Source organism: Amblyraja radiata, chromosome 9 (genome assembly GCF_010909765.2).
Source record: "Amblyraja radiata isolate CabotCenter1 chromosome 9, sAmbRad1.1.pri, whole genome shotgun sequence".
NCBI lineage: Eukaryota > Metazoa > Chordata > Chondrichthyes > Rajiformes > Rajidae > Amblyraja > Amblyraja radiata.
The window spans coordinates 41,938,139-41,951,943 of NC_045964.1; the positions used below are offsets into that span (position 1 = coordinate 41,938,139).

The 13,805-nt window shown below is 42.2% G+C and overlaps 1 protein-coding gene across 1 annotated transcript in view; it reads left to right on the forward strand.

The window, feature by feature from the left end:
• Positions 1-258: 258 nt before the first annotated feature.
• ccdc175 (coiled-coil domain containing 175) overlaps positions 259-13,805 on the forward strand; it is a 64,597-nt gene continuing 51,050 nt past the window's right edge. Inside the window, exons 1-5 of the mRNA XM_033026445.1 lie at positions 259-454; positions 2,321-2,400; positions 6,548-6,659; positions 9,352-9,487; positions 13,169-13,397. Coding sequence (XP_032882336.1) covers positions 259-454; positions 2,321-2,400; positions 6,548-6,659; positions 9,352-9,487; positions 13,169-13,397 — 753 coding nt within the window. The remainder of the gene's footprint in view (positions 455-2,320; positions 2,401-6,547; positions 6,660-9,351; positions 9,488-13,168; positions 13,398-13,805) is intronic.

Below are 13,805 nucleotides of genomic sequence, written 5' to 3' on the forward strand. Positions count from 1 at the left end.
TTTCCACCGATGCTGCCTGGCCTGCTGAATATTTCCAGCATTTTCTGTCTTTATTTCAGATTTCTGTCACTTGCAGTTTTGCTATTTGCAGAGGCCACCACATTTCCTTAAGATTTTGGCATTCCCTGCAAAGCCTTATCTCCAATAAACACAGCGACTCAATGATAGATGCAATTGTTGCAACCAAAAATGAATTGGACGCATGCAGAGCAAGAGGAAAGAGTGATTCTTTGTAAATCTCTCCCTCTGCTGTCAAGCATGTGGACCCGCTGCTGCCACTCCTGGCGATGGGCGTCGCTGCGGTCGCTGGTCGCCGAGCCAAGCAGGCCTGGCGCCGCCGTTGCCATGGAGACGCCGCGTCCCCGTCCCGGGCCCGGAGCCACCATGGAGGACAGCGGGCAGAGGGTGTGGCCGCCCGGCATGAAGCTGGCGCTGGAGCGGCTGCAGGAGCTGGGTAGGTGGGACACCAGCCTGGTCCGTCTACTCCTACCCCTCACACACTCTTCTCCAAACCCCCACCCCCCCCCATACAACCCACACCCCGTCCATCCACTCACACACTCGTCTCTTCTCCGCGCCTACCCCTCTGCCCCGCCCTGTCTTGTCCCCAACCCTACCCCTGTCCCATGCCCAACCACACCACTCCCACCCCGACCATTCACTCTCAATCCTCATGCAGCCTCTTCTCGCCTCCACCCTCGCCCACCCCTTCTCCTCCATACCTTCCTCCCCTGCCCCATCCTGCTCCCCCGCATCCCTGCCCCATGCCAACCCCCACTCCCTACCCATGCCACCCACACCCACCCCACCCGCTCCTCATCCCACCCTACCCGCCTCCACTTCGTTTCCGCGTCCACGCCCACCCCTATCCCGCTCACACCCCACGCCCACTCCTCATTCCCACTCCCCTCCATTTCCCCACAGATGCTCCCTGACCCATTGTGTTTTGCTCCAGATCCCAGCATCTACAGTTCCTTGCGTCTTCCAGCTCATCTGCTCTTCACTTTCCATCATCCAAATCACATTTGTCTCATTAATCTCTCAGCGTGGAGAAAGATTTGCGCCTCATTTATGATCATGTTGTTTTATTAACCCGCTGTCCAACCTGCGCAATTAAGTGAAAATTTAAATTATTGCAGAAAAAAATCATATGTGGCGAATTGATTATTCAGCAGGAGACAGTTACATTAAGATTTTGTCATTACTTTCATGGAATGTATAATATACTTTCATGTCATTCAACCTCACTCAATTACAAAAACACAAACGTCAACCAACATCTGCAGTTTCTTGTGTCTTCACTCAATTACAAGCATCTTACACATAAAAGAAGACGGACTTGGTTTTGCACAGCTGTTTTATTGACCTGGGACATCAAAAGAGTATTCCTTTTGAAGTGGTCACTTTTGATGTGTTGTAAATATGTGGCAACGTCCCACACATTGATCCGATTACCTGCTTTAGTATTCTGTTGGGTTGCATCACAGCTTGGTTTGGGAACAGCTCTGCCAAAGACTGCAAGAAATTGCAGAATGCTGTGGGTTGCATCACAGACCCGATCACCCAACATTTAATCCACCTACACTGTACACAGACTCGCGAAAGCAGCCAACGAATTAAAGACTTTTCTCACCATTATCATTCCCTATTTTTTACTCACATGTCAGACAGAATATATAAAAACCTGAACCTTCAGTACTTATTCAGAACAATATCTTTCCCTCTGTTGTCAGACTACCCAACAGTCCTCCCATAGGTTGGGGGATAGTCATGATATTCCAATCTACCTTCGTTGCAGATGCTGGACTTTTTCCTCTGCAATTGTAATACTACAATGCTGCAAAACTATATTCTGCACTTCGGTATTTTTCTCTTAGCTTAATCTATTTTACATGTGTATGGCTTAAATGTACTCATGTATAGTATGATCTGATTGGATAGCACATAATTGGATAGCACACAAACAAATGTTTTTTCACAGTACCTCTCTGTGTACATGTGACAATAATAAACCAATTCATTTAATTTAGGGATTAAGGTTTTTCCGAACATCTGGAAAATCCTATTCAGAAAATCCTGTACCATTGTAGTTATCCTTGTTTGTATGGACATGTATGCTTTTAGTATTATGTCAACCTGCCTGACCTGCTGAGTTACTCCAGCACATTTGTGTCCTTTTGTGTTTCTTAGTACTTCAGTGTATTTATGTATCGTATTATCTGATTGGAGAGCATGCTAAAACAAAGTTTTTCACTACCTCAGAACAAGTGACAATAATAAATCTGAATGTTAAAATGTCTGAATACTGTATATTTTTCAGAAAAAAATCTGAATGATAAAGGACTTTGTTTTGGACCTATTCAACATTTTGCAAAACTTGCAGAAGGAGTTAGTCAGCTGGTAAGCACCAAGCATACTAGATATAATATGCTAATAATTAATATTTCATACTGGAGTATGCAGATAGATATACTTTGATTAATGTTACCCCGCATAGCGCTGCTTTGCTACAGTACTCTTTCATTTTGGAGGTTTATTTTTTCCCAAAAGAATAGAGACAGCATTAAGTGATTTGCCAGTAAAGTTTTATGTTCGGTGTACCCTCGCCGCTTGCAACACAATGAACTCCCAATCCTTAAACGGTGAGTTCTTCAAGGCGCCCAAAAGCAAGGTTTGGGACAGGGCGCCGGGCTGGGCATTGCCACGAGATGCTTCCTCCCACACAGAGCAAAGCCTCATTGCACCAATCGTTTGTTGAGTTTATCCTCAATACTAAAAGGCATGAGGTTTGTTGGAGTTGGCCGGGGGTGGCAGTTGACCTAGAGGACCTTTCATGATAACTGCGCATGAGAATCAAAGGTCGGGAATCGGGGAATCCGGACATTTCGCGTCTTTTTTCATACTTGAGCTGAGAATGGTAGTGAAATAAACTCGTAAAAGTTTGGATTGAACATTGTGGAAAAGCATTGTCAAGTCTTCTAATGTTTTTGCAGATTCCCCGCTTGAAAGGGATTTGATTTATCTACCCTGAAATGATGAACTGGATTCAGTCAGACCAAACACTTCTTTTCCACCTTTTTTATTTTCTCCTCCTTTTATTTTGGCAGATTAGTCTTTAGCAGTTTTTAGCAGTTTTAGTCTTTACCAGGTGAAAAACCTTTAGACACAAAGGCAAAAAATATACACATTACTGTAACCAAATATAAATAACAGAAAATTACATGTATCTAACATTCCAACTCATAGCAGCCATTTTGTTTTTTAAAATAATTTTCACATTTCATTAAATGAAAAATACAGATAATGCCCACTACTGTTACCAATTTTTTAGCTTAATATCATATGAATCTTTACTGTTTTTTAACACATTTTATCATATTTTTTAAAATGCAATTATTTAAACTAACACCACACATAGCATATAAGCATTAGAAATTAGCTCACATTAGCCCTTAACCCCACAATGAAGCAGGATGCACTTTACATAGACAACAAACACTATCAGCATCCTGTCATCTTGGTTAACAAACACCACCAATATTTCAAACTTTCTCAATCAACACGTTAGCCAGACAAGTTTCTCAGATATTAAAGGGTTAAACAGAGTCTCTGGGGCTGCAGTCTTCGGCTCAGTTCATTTAGAGTTCGGCTCAGTTCATTTAGAGTTCAGTCCTTACCGGCTGCCAATCGGATCTGTAGAAAATCAGTCCTGCTTGCCTTTTCTGGCTATCGCGGCAGTCTTTTCGGACAGTCCTTTTGATTTACTGTTCAAGTTTTGCCGCCCGCAAGTCTCTTCCGTCTTCTTCCCTGGCTTCTGGTGCTGTGTGCCCTTTTGAAAGCCCCGGGCAGAACCCGGCAGGCTGGGGTTCCGCCCACTTTAATCACTGTCTTGTGATTTCAATGTAGCATTTCTCTGCACCTGTTCTTTCATTTCAGTTTGACTTGACAAGCATACAGACTTACAAGTGAGTTCGTAGCAGTTAGCAATATGTAAGTTTAAAAATAACATCAGGATCGCATCTCTATTTATGCTATGTTAAGATGACCGCGAACAGGGAGGTTGCACGGCATCAAGTTCACGACCCGTGACCCGTACTGTTGCCACGCAACGGTAACTGGAGTACACGCGGTGAATGTCAGGTAAGCATTTACTATGGCTGCCATCACAGCCGGCCTTTCTTCTGTCCCAGCATCCGGACTCCACACTCTGGTTCCACACGTGTGGACCCCAGGCCGCCTGTCCCCGCATTCGGTTCGGTGTGTCACCCACAGCGCGTGACAGTGGGGCCGCACAGAGGGAGACGGGGCGGAGGGCGGCCGTACCCCGACAGCGCTGACCCCAGGGTGCTTTCCCGAGAGATGCGCTCCTTCGGCTGCTTACACCTCGGGTTCAGAGCAAAGATGCTAGAGCATTTGGTCCAGAGCGCTCAGTCACCCTTCACAATTATTTACAGCACAAAAATTGATCATTTCGGCGGTAAAAAGTACGTGTTCTTACCTGTTAAAAACCGCCGAAATGTTCAATTTTGGCGCTGTAAATAATTGTGGAAATTGGGGTAACCATGAGAGACATTTATTCTACTTCAGAATTCCAAAGGTGAGAAGAAATTATGGTAGAGAGAAGCGTCGGCTGAAGGGCACCAACAGCTAAAGTGGTTAGTGAACATTGGCCGTGCAGATATCAAGATTGAAAATATTGGGAATTATCGCGTTTGCTCACTGCATTTCATCAACAGTAAGTAATTATTCGTGTTTTTTTTTAAATTTCTTTCGTATCTAAAGGTCAATTTAAAAATTTTACAGACAAATTTATCGCTTCTGAAACTTTTTAGACACCAAAGGAATCAAGAAAAAACACAAATAATGCCTTACTATCGATGAAATGCAGTGAGCAAACGCGATAATTCCTAATATTTTCAATCTTGATATCTGCACGACCAATGTTCGCTAACCACTTTAGCTGTTGTTGTCCATTCAGCTGTTGCTTCTCTCTACCATCACTTCTCCTAACTTTTGGAATTCTGAAGTAGGATAAATGTCTCTCACGGTTACCCCGATTTCCACAATTATTTACAGTGCAAAAATTGACCATTTCAGCGGTTTATAACAGGTAAGAAAGTAAGTGTTTTGTGTATTGTGTATTAACAGTGTATGCCGTAGGCTGTCATGTACTCCACATGGATTGAGCTGCTACGTGCATCACGCCCTGTGACCTGATGACCTTACGTGCAACCCCCCGATAGCGTTTTCTAGAAATCTATCTAGAGCGCTGATCTACGTATAACTACATATGACAGTTCTGTTTGAGTGATCGATTGCAGGTTTGCTGGCTCAAAGAGAAGAATATATAATCATAAAATATGATAAAAGGAAACAGATTAAGAACTTGTGCAACCAGATATTATGTAATGGTCTGCGTCTTTACAAAAGTCTTTTGTCTGAGGGATATCTGGGAATGAATGCATTCCATTTAGTAACATTTTGCGACTATAGCTATTCTCCCGTTTTCTTTACCTCCATCATTATCACATTTGCCCCAACCATCTGTGTCTCTGGAAAGGCTTCCTACTTGAAAAGTGGCTTCCCTTCTGCCATTGTGGATATAACCTTTGACTGCATCCCATCTATACCTACACCTCTGCTCTCACCCCCTCACCGGTTACTTGTCTTCTACTCCACCAGCTTCCACATTGAATGAAGCAGTGATTCACTTGCACTTCTTCCAGTATAAAGTACTGCATGTGGCATTCACAACGTGGTGTCCTCTACATAGAACATAGAACAGTATGTGTACACACATACAAGAGCAGGCCGTTGGCCCACATTGTCTGTGCTGAACATTATGCCAATTTAAATGAATCTCTTGTATGCATCTGATCTATAAACCTCTATTCTCTGCGTAACCATGTTCCCATCTAAAAACCTCTTAAACACCCCTCTTAGAAACATAGAAAATAGGTGCAGGAATAGGCCATTCAGCCCTTTGAACCAACACTGCCATTCAATATGATTCATATCCCCAAATCGTTCCTATCCATGTACCTGTCCAAATGTATTTTAAATGTTATAGTTCCTGCCTCTAGTACATCCTCTAGCAGCGCGTTCCATATACCCACCACCCATCTATGTGAAAAGGTTGACTTGTAGTTATTATTACATTTTTCCGCTCTCACATTAAATCAATGTTCTCTAGTACTTGATATCCCTACTGTTGAGTAAAATATTCTGTGCATTCACCCTATCAAATCCCTTCATATAAAATCACCCATCATGTACCTCACCTCCAAGGAATATAGTACTGGCCTGCCCGACCTTGATCTCTAGCTCAGCCCCTCAGGTCCTGGCAACTATGTGATCCATATCCCTTCATTCCCTGCATATCCACTATCATATCTGCCTCCACCACCACTGGCAGTGCAGTCCAGGCACCCACCACTTTCTGGTGATTGTTTCTTGAGCTGCCTGGCATTAATCTTTGTTTTGATGATGTACCCGTGAATACTTGGGAAATGTGCTTCATGAATAGTATTTGTTATATACCATCTAGGAGGAAGCCAGGCGGAGCATCCATGAAATACTTGAAGTGGAAACCATTGAAGCCAGTAAACTGCGGTACAATCTTTCGGAACTTCCTAACAAGCTAAATCAGGAAATCGCAGGTAAAAAAAATGCGTTATAATTCCCTTTGTTGAATGATTAATTTCAACAGCAGGATCTTTAGCTGCCTTGAAAAAAATGGGTAGATGGATCTGATATTATCGAACTCTTGTGTTAGTCTAGATATGCCCTAAACAAAAGATGAAGAGCTGTTCTTTGCACCTCTTTTGAACTTCCTTGGTACGATGTAGATGGCCTCAGTAGGAGCTGTCTAAATTGGGCAGAGTAAAGCTGGAAACAAAATTAAAATTGAGAATTAAAATAGCAAATGGTAGGAAGCCCAGAAGCAGGCTTGCAGACTGATTGAAGGCATTCAGCAAAGTGTGGTGCAGCTGGTAGAGCTCCTGCCTCACAGCCCCAGAGACCGAGGTTTGATCCTGTCCTGGGGTATTGTCCCTGTGATCGTGTGGATTTCCTCCGGGTGCTCCAGTTTCATCCCACATCCCAAAGATGTGTGAGTTTGTAGGTTTATTAGTTTCAAGAAGTTAGAGGTGAACATGTTTTTAGCAGCAAAAGCAATATAACAAAATTGAAAAAGATGCATGCTTCACTTTGAAGGAGGGTTTGGGCCTTGTATAGTGGGAAGGTTAGCATAAGATTCGGTGGTGCATGCTTACTCTTCCATTGGAGGATGAGGTGGCATGTAATGGAAGTGTGTCTGAAAGATTAGGATATTCAAGATAATTCATCTCATCAGAATTCTGATGGATCTGTAGTGAAAAATTATGTGTTTGATATTGACATCTCACTAAAAAATAGAGCAAATTCTGGAAGATGATCTGTAAAATGTGGTAACTGCTGAAAAGGAAAGTGCAGGCAAAACAACCTTGTAATGATTCTGAGAAGGAGGGTAAGAGATGAGAGTAAATGCAGGAAAAATAACTCTGTCATCCCTGGTGGACAACAGTTTTCAGTCGAGGAGAAGAAAAACAACAGAAGTACTTGTTCGGAAGGTGGCATTATCAGGAGATTTACAGAGGAGGAAATAAGTTGGACAAATGGAATGAATGCCCAGGTGGAAACTGGTTAGGACGATGTAATTGAGCCAGCTATGAGAGTCAGAAGGTTTACAGTAGGTATTGGTTGGTAATCAGTCTGCTTAAGTGAAGATAGAAAATCTGAGTAAGGAGTAAAGTTAAGTCAAGAGTGTTTTATTGTCATATGTTCTGGATGGGACAATGAACTTTTTACTTGCTGCAGCACAACAGAATATGTGAATATGTAAACATAGTATACATAACGGGGGAAGGGGGAAAAAAGGGAAAGGTTTAATAAATAACAAATATTTGTTATAACAAATAATAATAGTCTTTTGCAGTTCAGAGCTCAGAACTTATTCGTTGTTGTGTTTAATAGCCTGATGGCTGAAGGGAAGAAGCTGTTCCTCGACCTGGACGTTACAGTTTTCAGGCTCCTGTACCTTCTTCCTGATGGCAATGGTGAAATGAGTGTGTGGCCAAGATGGTGTGGGTCTTTGATGATTTTGGCTGCCTTTTTGAGGCAGCGACTACGGTAGATCCCTTCGACGGTGGGGAGGTCAAAGCCGGTGATGGACTTGGCAGTGGTCACAACTTTATGTAGTCTTTTTCGCTCCAGGACGTTCAAGTTGCCGAACCAGGCCACGGCGCAACCAGTCAGAATGCTCTCTACCGTGCACCTGTGTAAAAGTTTAGGAGAATCTTCTTCGACATGCCAAATCTCCGTAATCTTCTCAGGAAGTAGAGTCGCTGTCGGGAAGTTAGAGACATTGAATCAGGAGTAACCTTGTGAATTCCACATATTCCTATTACTTTGTGGATTCTTGGCCAATTCTCCACCTCAATTTTCCTCCAAGACTCCACAATTCCTGATCATGTGTCTGAGAATTTATTGATCTCAATCTTGAAATGCTGAGTGACTAAACAACCACAGCTCCCTGTGGTAGAGGATTGTAGAGATTCACTGTCCCTTAATTAAAGTATTTGCAAAGATACGAGAAGGGAAGAATTGGAAGTAGACCATGTGAAAGAAAGTTGGGGGTGAAACTTTAAGCCTAAATTGACAATTTTTCAATTTGTTCCATTAATTTTTGTATTTAAAATATAAACAGAAAATGCTAGAAAATTTCAGGAACCCAGGGTAGCACAGTGGTGCAGCTGGTAGAGCTGCTGTTTCACAGCACCAGAGACCTAGGTTCGATCCTGACCGCAGGTGCTGTCTGTGTGGAGTTTGCATGTTTCCCTGTGACCTTGTGGTCCGTGTGCTCCAGTTTGCTCCCACATCAAAAAGTGTGGATTTATAGTTTTATTGGCCTCTGGAAATTTCCCCAGCATCTAGGGAGTGGATGGGAAAATAGGATCAATGGACAGTGGATCTAAGGGCCTGTTTCCATGCTGAATCTCTAAACTAAACTAAACCATCTATCCTGTTCCCCCGCATATTTTAACACATTTTAACATGTTTACCCCATCATCAACAACTCTGATTCTACTATCATCTACATACCATAGGGGCAATTTATAGTTGACAATTAACCTACCAGCTGGCACATTTCCGGGATGTGGGACGATATCAGAGCCTCGAATTATTTTTAAATAATCTATCTTCAATGATATTTGGTTATATTCACAACATTTTATTTTGTTCTCTACATTGAGAGAAACTAAGAATTGTAGCTTTCAAATGATTTTAAGACAAAGATTTGCTTGTTTCAAGCATCTATTGCTGCTGCCCGCGAGTCAAAAGTAACCGAGTTGAACGAATTGAAGGCCAAAGTCGAGATGATGACACTACAAATAGAAGCTTTAGAAAAAGAATACTGTAGATTGGAACGAGAAAATGCTTTTTTGTGGTAAGTACATCCTTCAGCGCTTTCCGAACATTTGCGCTCAGTCCACAAAGGTCTGCAGGACCTGCTGGTTGCAATGTATTTTAACACCTCTTCCCATTGTCATACTTCTGTCCTGGGCAGGCACGTGAGCAATTACTCAGGGTAGGCAGTCAGTCGGCTTTTTTTTTTAAATCTTAAACCGCGCATGCACAGATTGTTCTCCTCTCCGTAAAAATAAAAAAATTAAAATAAGTAACAATTCAATTTGCCCAAGGCTTCCCAATCTCCTTCATTTTTCAATTACTGAATGGGTGGGGGTGAAGGGTGATGGCAGGTGGAGAGATGGTGGGGAAAACGGGAGCACACCGGGACAAGTTGAATCAGTTGTCATCTTATTGAATGACAATAGGGTGATTTCACTAAAGGTCACTGGAGCGTAGATCCGCACCCACGTGACCGCAAAATTTAACTGGAGTACATGCGTCACTTCCGGTACATGTTAGTGAATGGGAAAACACGCACTTTCACACCCGTTAAAAACATTGAAAACGGCCCGTTTTTGAGCTGCAATTAACTGTGCAAGTCGGGGTGACCGTGAGGCACAGCTACCTAAATTTACAGTCCAAAAGAAAGATAAAAACTAAGGTAAATTCAAGAGGGAGCTGAAGGTGCAAAAACAGCGGAAGTGGTTAGCGGACATTCGCCGTGGAGGTTTAAAGATCGAAAATATCGGGAATTATCGCGTTTGCTCGCTGCATTTCATCAAAAGTAAGGCATTATTGACGTTTTATCTTTATTCATTTGTCATATGAAAAGTATTAAAAGTGAAAAATCCGTCAGTAAAATTGTAAAATCGCCCATGGTTCTCAGGTGGGTTTTAACATGCAAAATGAAAACGCTTCTGAAGCTACATTTACCATTTAAATAATCGTAAACTATCAATGCGTTTTGAAATACATTTTACTGATTGTGCAGGCTTTAAACAAGAAACATTGAGAAATATATTTTGGCAAATAATAAAATGTCCTAATTTTGTCCAACTAACAGCTGACAATTATCCCATTCCTTAGCTTGCATCTGAGTAAAATTTATTTCAAAACGCATTGATAGTTAACGATTATTTAAATGGCAAATGGAGCTTCAGAAGCCAGAGGTGAGCGGGGGCCGGCAGAAGGGGCTCTCTGGTCCCGGCGGCCGCTCGCAGCCACCCGAGCTAATTTACTCCCCGGCCACAATGCGGTGGCTCCGTGCCCGGAGCGTCGTAAGTGGGTTACTGGCATGACCCCCATCCCCTCCTTCACAACGCTCCTGCCCTCCCCGCAACTTTACCCCGGGCCAGACTCCCCAAAGGCTGTGAAAGGAGCTCTCCCCCCCCCCACTCCGGGAAATACGGTATTTAAAAACATATAGCACCAAGAAATCTACTTACCACATCATTTGTACACGAACTCCATTCTTCTCTCTTTGTTTCTTAAGATATTCTTAAGATAATGACCAACCCACCAAGAAACTTGCGCTGTGCATGCGCAGTAGGATGCTGAATTTCAGCTGTCTATAGCTTCGCTTGAAATTGACGGCTTGAAGCAGAGTCGACGGCACATGGGCTGCACAGACCTTCGCGTCTTACAAGTACTGCGAATGAAAGGCACGGAGAATTATGCCTACCTAAGAGAGCGATCTCTTGGATAGGCATAATTCTCCCATGCCTTTACTATTTATATTTAATAATTACCATTTCATAATTTTAGTCAGGGTAGGCAGTGCCTACCTTGCCTACCCTGACGGCATGTGCCTGGTCCTGGGCCTCCTCCATTACCAGAATGTGATCACACACAAACTGGAGGCACAACACTCATATTCTGCTTGGCTAGTTTACAACCCAACGGTATGAACATTGAATTCTCCAATTTGAGGTAACTGCTTAACCCTCTCACCCCTCTTCTCCACCCACCTTCCCTGTGCTCCACCTGGACTCACACCTATTTCTCCCTTCCTCCTCTCCATCCACTTACATTCCTTCCTCTGGCTTCATAATTTGCAACTCTTCTATCCTTTTGTCTCAGACCTTCTGTCTTTTCATCTTTGGCCATTGTCTAACCATCTGCCTATCAAAAAACCTTCCTCACCTATGTTGACCTATTACTTGCCAAGCTTTGGCCTGCCCCTCCCAGCTTTCTTCCCTCCCCCCCATATAAACACTGAAGAAGGGTCCCTATCGGAAACAGCACCTATCCATGCTCTCCTGCAATGCTGCCTGGCTCGCTGAGCTACTCCAACTACTCCTTAGTTACTGAGCTACTCTTCACATCCCAATTACAGGAAAAAATTGTTTTATTTTCCCTCCATTATTGCATGTGAATGCATTGGTATTTGCCACTGAGACCCTTGAGTTAGAATAAGAGTGTGAAAGTTTAATTTGATTTCCATCTGTGTGTATCTGATGTGAAATGCAGTAATGTGATGGTGTTATAAAATTTAGTGCTAATATAAAGATAACTGGCTCACTTTACAATATCGTCATCTGGCATGAGTTCTTTTCTCGTAAATTGGCAGAGAGAAGGAAATATGTTTATTGTAGTACCGTCAACAAGAATTTATGTAGTGCCTTTTTCAGATTGTTAAACTTACCAAAGATTCATCAAGATACATAAGGAGATGGTGAGGCATATTTTACAGAATGACTAAAATTTAAAAAGGATGGCGGGAAAAGTGAAGTGGTTCAGCAAGGGAATTCTAGGGCATGGGTTTTCATCGGCTGAAGTTCCAGCTATCGATGGTGGAATGGTTCTTGTCAGGAAGGGACCAGAATTGAATTAGCATACAGATTGAAGTTGATGGTGATAGACTTTGAAGAGACATGGACAAGGAGCAATTATAAAAGATAAGGAGAATTTTAAGAGCAGACACAAGACACTGCAAATGCTGGAATCTTGTGCAAAACACAATGCACTGGAGGAAGTTGAGTGTGCCTGGGAGCATCTGTGGAGGGAATGGACAGTTGCTGTTTCGGTTCTGAAGAAGGATCCCAACTGAAAAGGTTGTGTGTCCACTCCCTCCATGGATGCTACCTAACCTGTTGAGTTCTTCCAGCACTTTGTTTTTTCACAAGGAGAATTTAAAATTGAGTGTTGCTAAAATGATGGAAGTCATGAGCAAGGAGTGCTAGTGACCAGGACCTGGTTTGGATTGGAATGTGGTGGGAGGGTTTTCCGTAAGGCAAGTTTATTGAGGTGGTGGAAGAAGGGAGTCTTGCTAGGAACGTATCTGAATAGTCCTACCCAGAGAAAACAAAAGCATAGCAAAAACCAAAGTGCTGGAGGAACTTCACAGATCATCAGCAAACTGTGAAGGGAATGGACAGACAAAATTTTGGGTCGGAACCCTTCTCCAGACCCTGAAGTGTTCCCCCAGCAGTTTGATTTTTGCTCAAGATAACAGCATCAGCAGGTTCTTGTGTCTTCAAAACAAAATCATAGTTAATCTGAACAAGGGGAAATTATAAGCATTGTCCATTGAACAATTCAAAAATACATTATTTGAGTGTTCAACAGTGTGATTAAAACAATTAACCTGATAATTTAATTTTAATAATTCTGCAACTCTTGTAAAGAATGAAGATACGATGCATGGAGATGTACAGAATTTTGAGATCATATTAAATGTCTGGTCAGTATGTTCTTTGTCTGCCTCCCCTTTTCACAGCCCTGTACAACGAAAGGCAGGAGCACGATACAATGACATCATATTCCTCATGAATAATGTGATGGGGGATCGAGTCAATAAGCAAATCACATTGAATGAAACATATGACAACATACAAGAAAAAAAAAGGAAAATTATTGATCTAAACAAAGACAAGCATGATTTAAAAGAGGAAATGGTAGAGAGACGAAATGAATATCGAGTGAAAAAAGGAGACTTGACAGAAAAAGTAATTTTTTTCTTCATTTAAAAAGAAAATGTAATTCTGTTTTGTATATTGATATTAAATTGTATACTAGCTGTAATGTATTCATACATATTCATGTATATGTTAATGAGTTGGTGTTAAATATAAGTTGGGTAATAAATCTCTCTCTTGTGATCCAGGCAACCTGCATGTAAGTTGTTATTCATTCTGTCGTCCGGAATATAACAAAATTGGCGACGAGGATGGGATAGAGTATGCGATCTCATCCTTTAAATACAGTGCAGGACTATTTTGCAACATGCTGTATTGTTTAACATTTTAAACAGTAAATAAGGAGTTGTGTCGCAGTTGTTTGCGAGCTGGACACGATAGGCTGCAGATCCTCCTATGCAGAGAACTGTAGTTTAAAACAGCAGCTGGACAAATCGT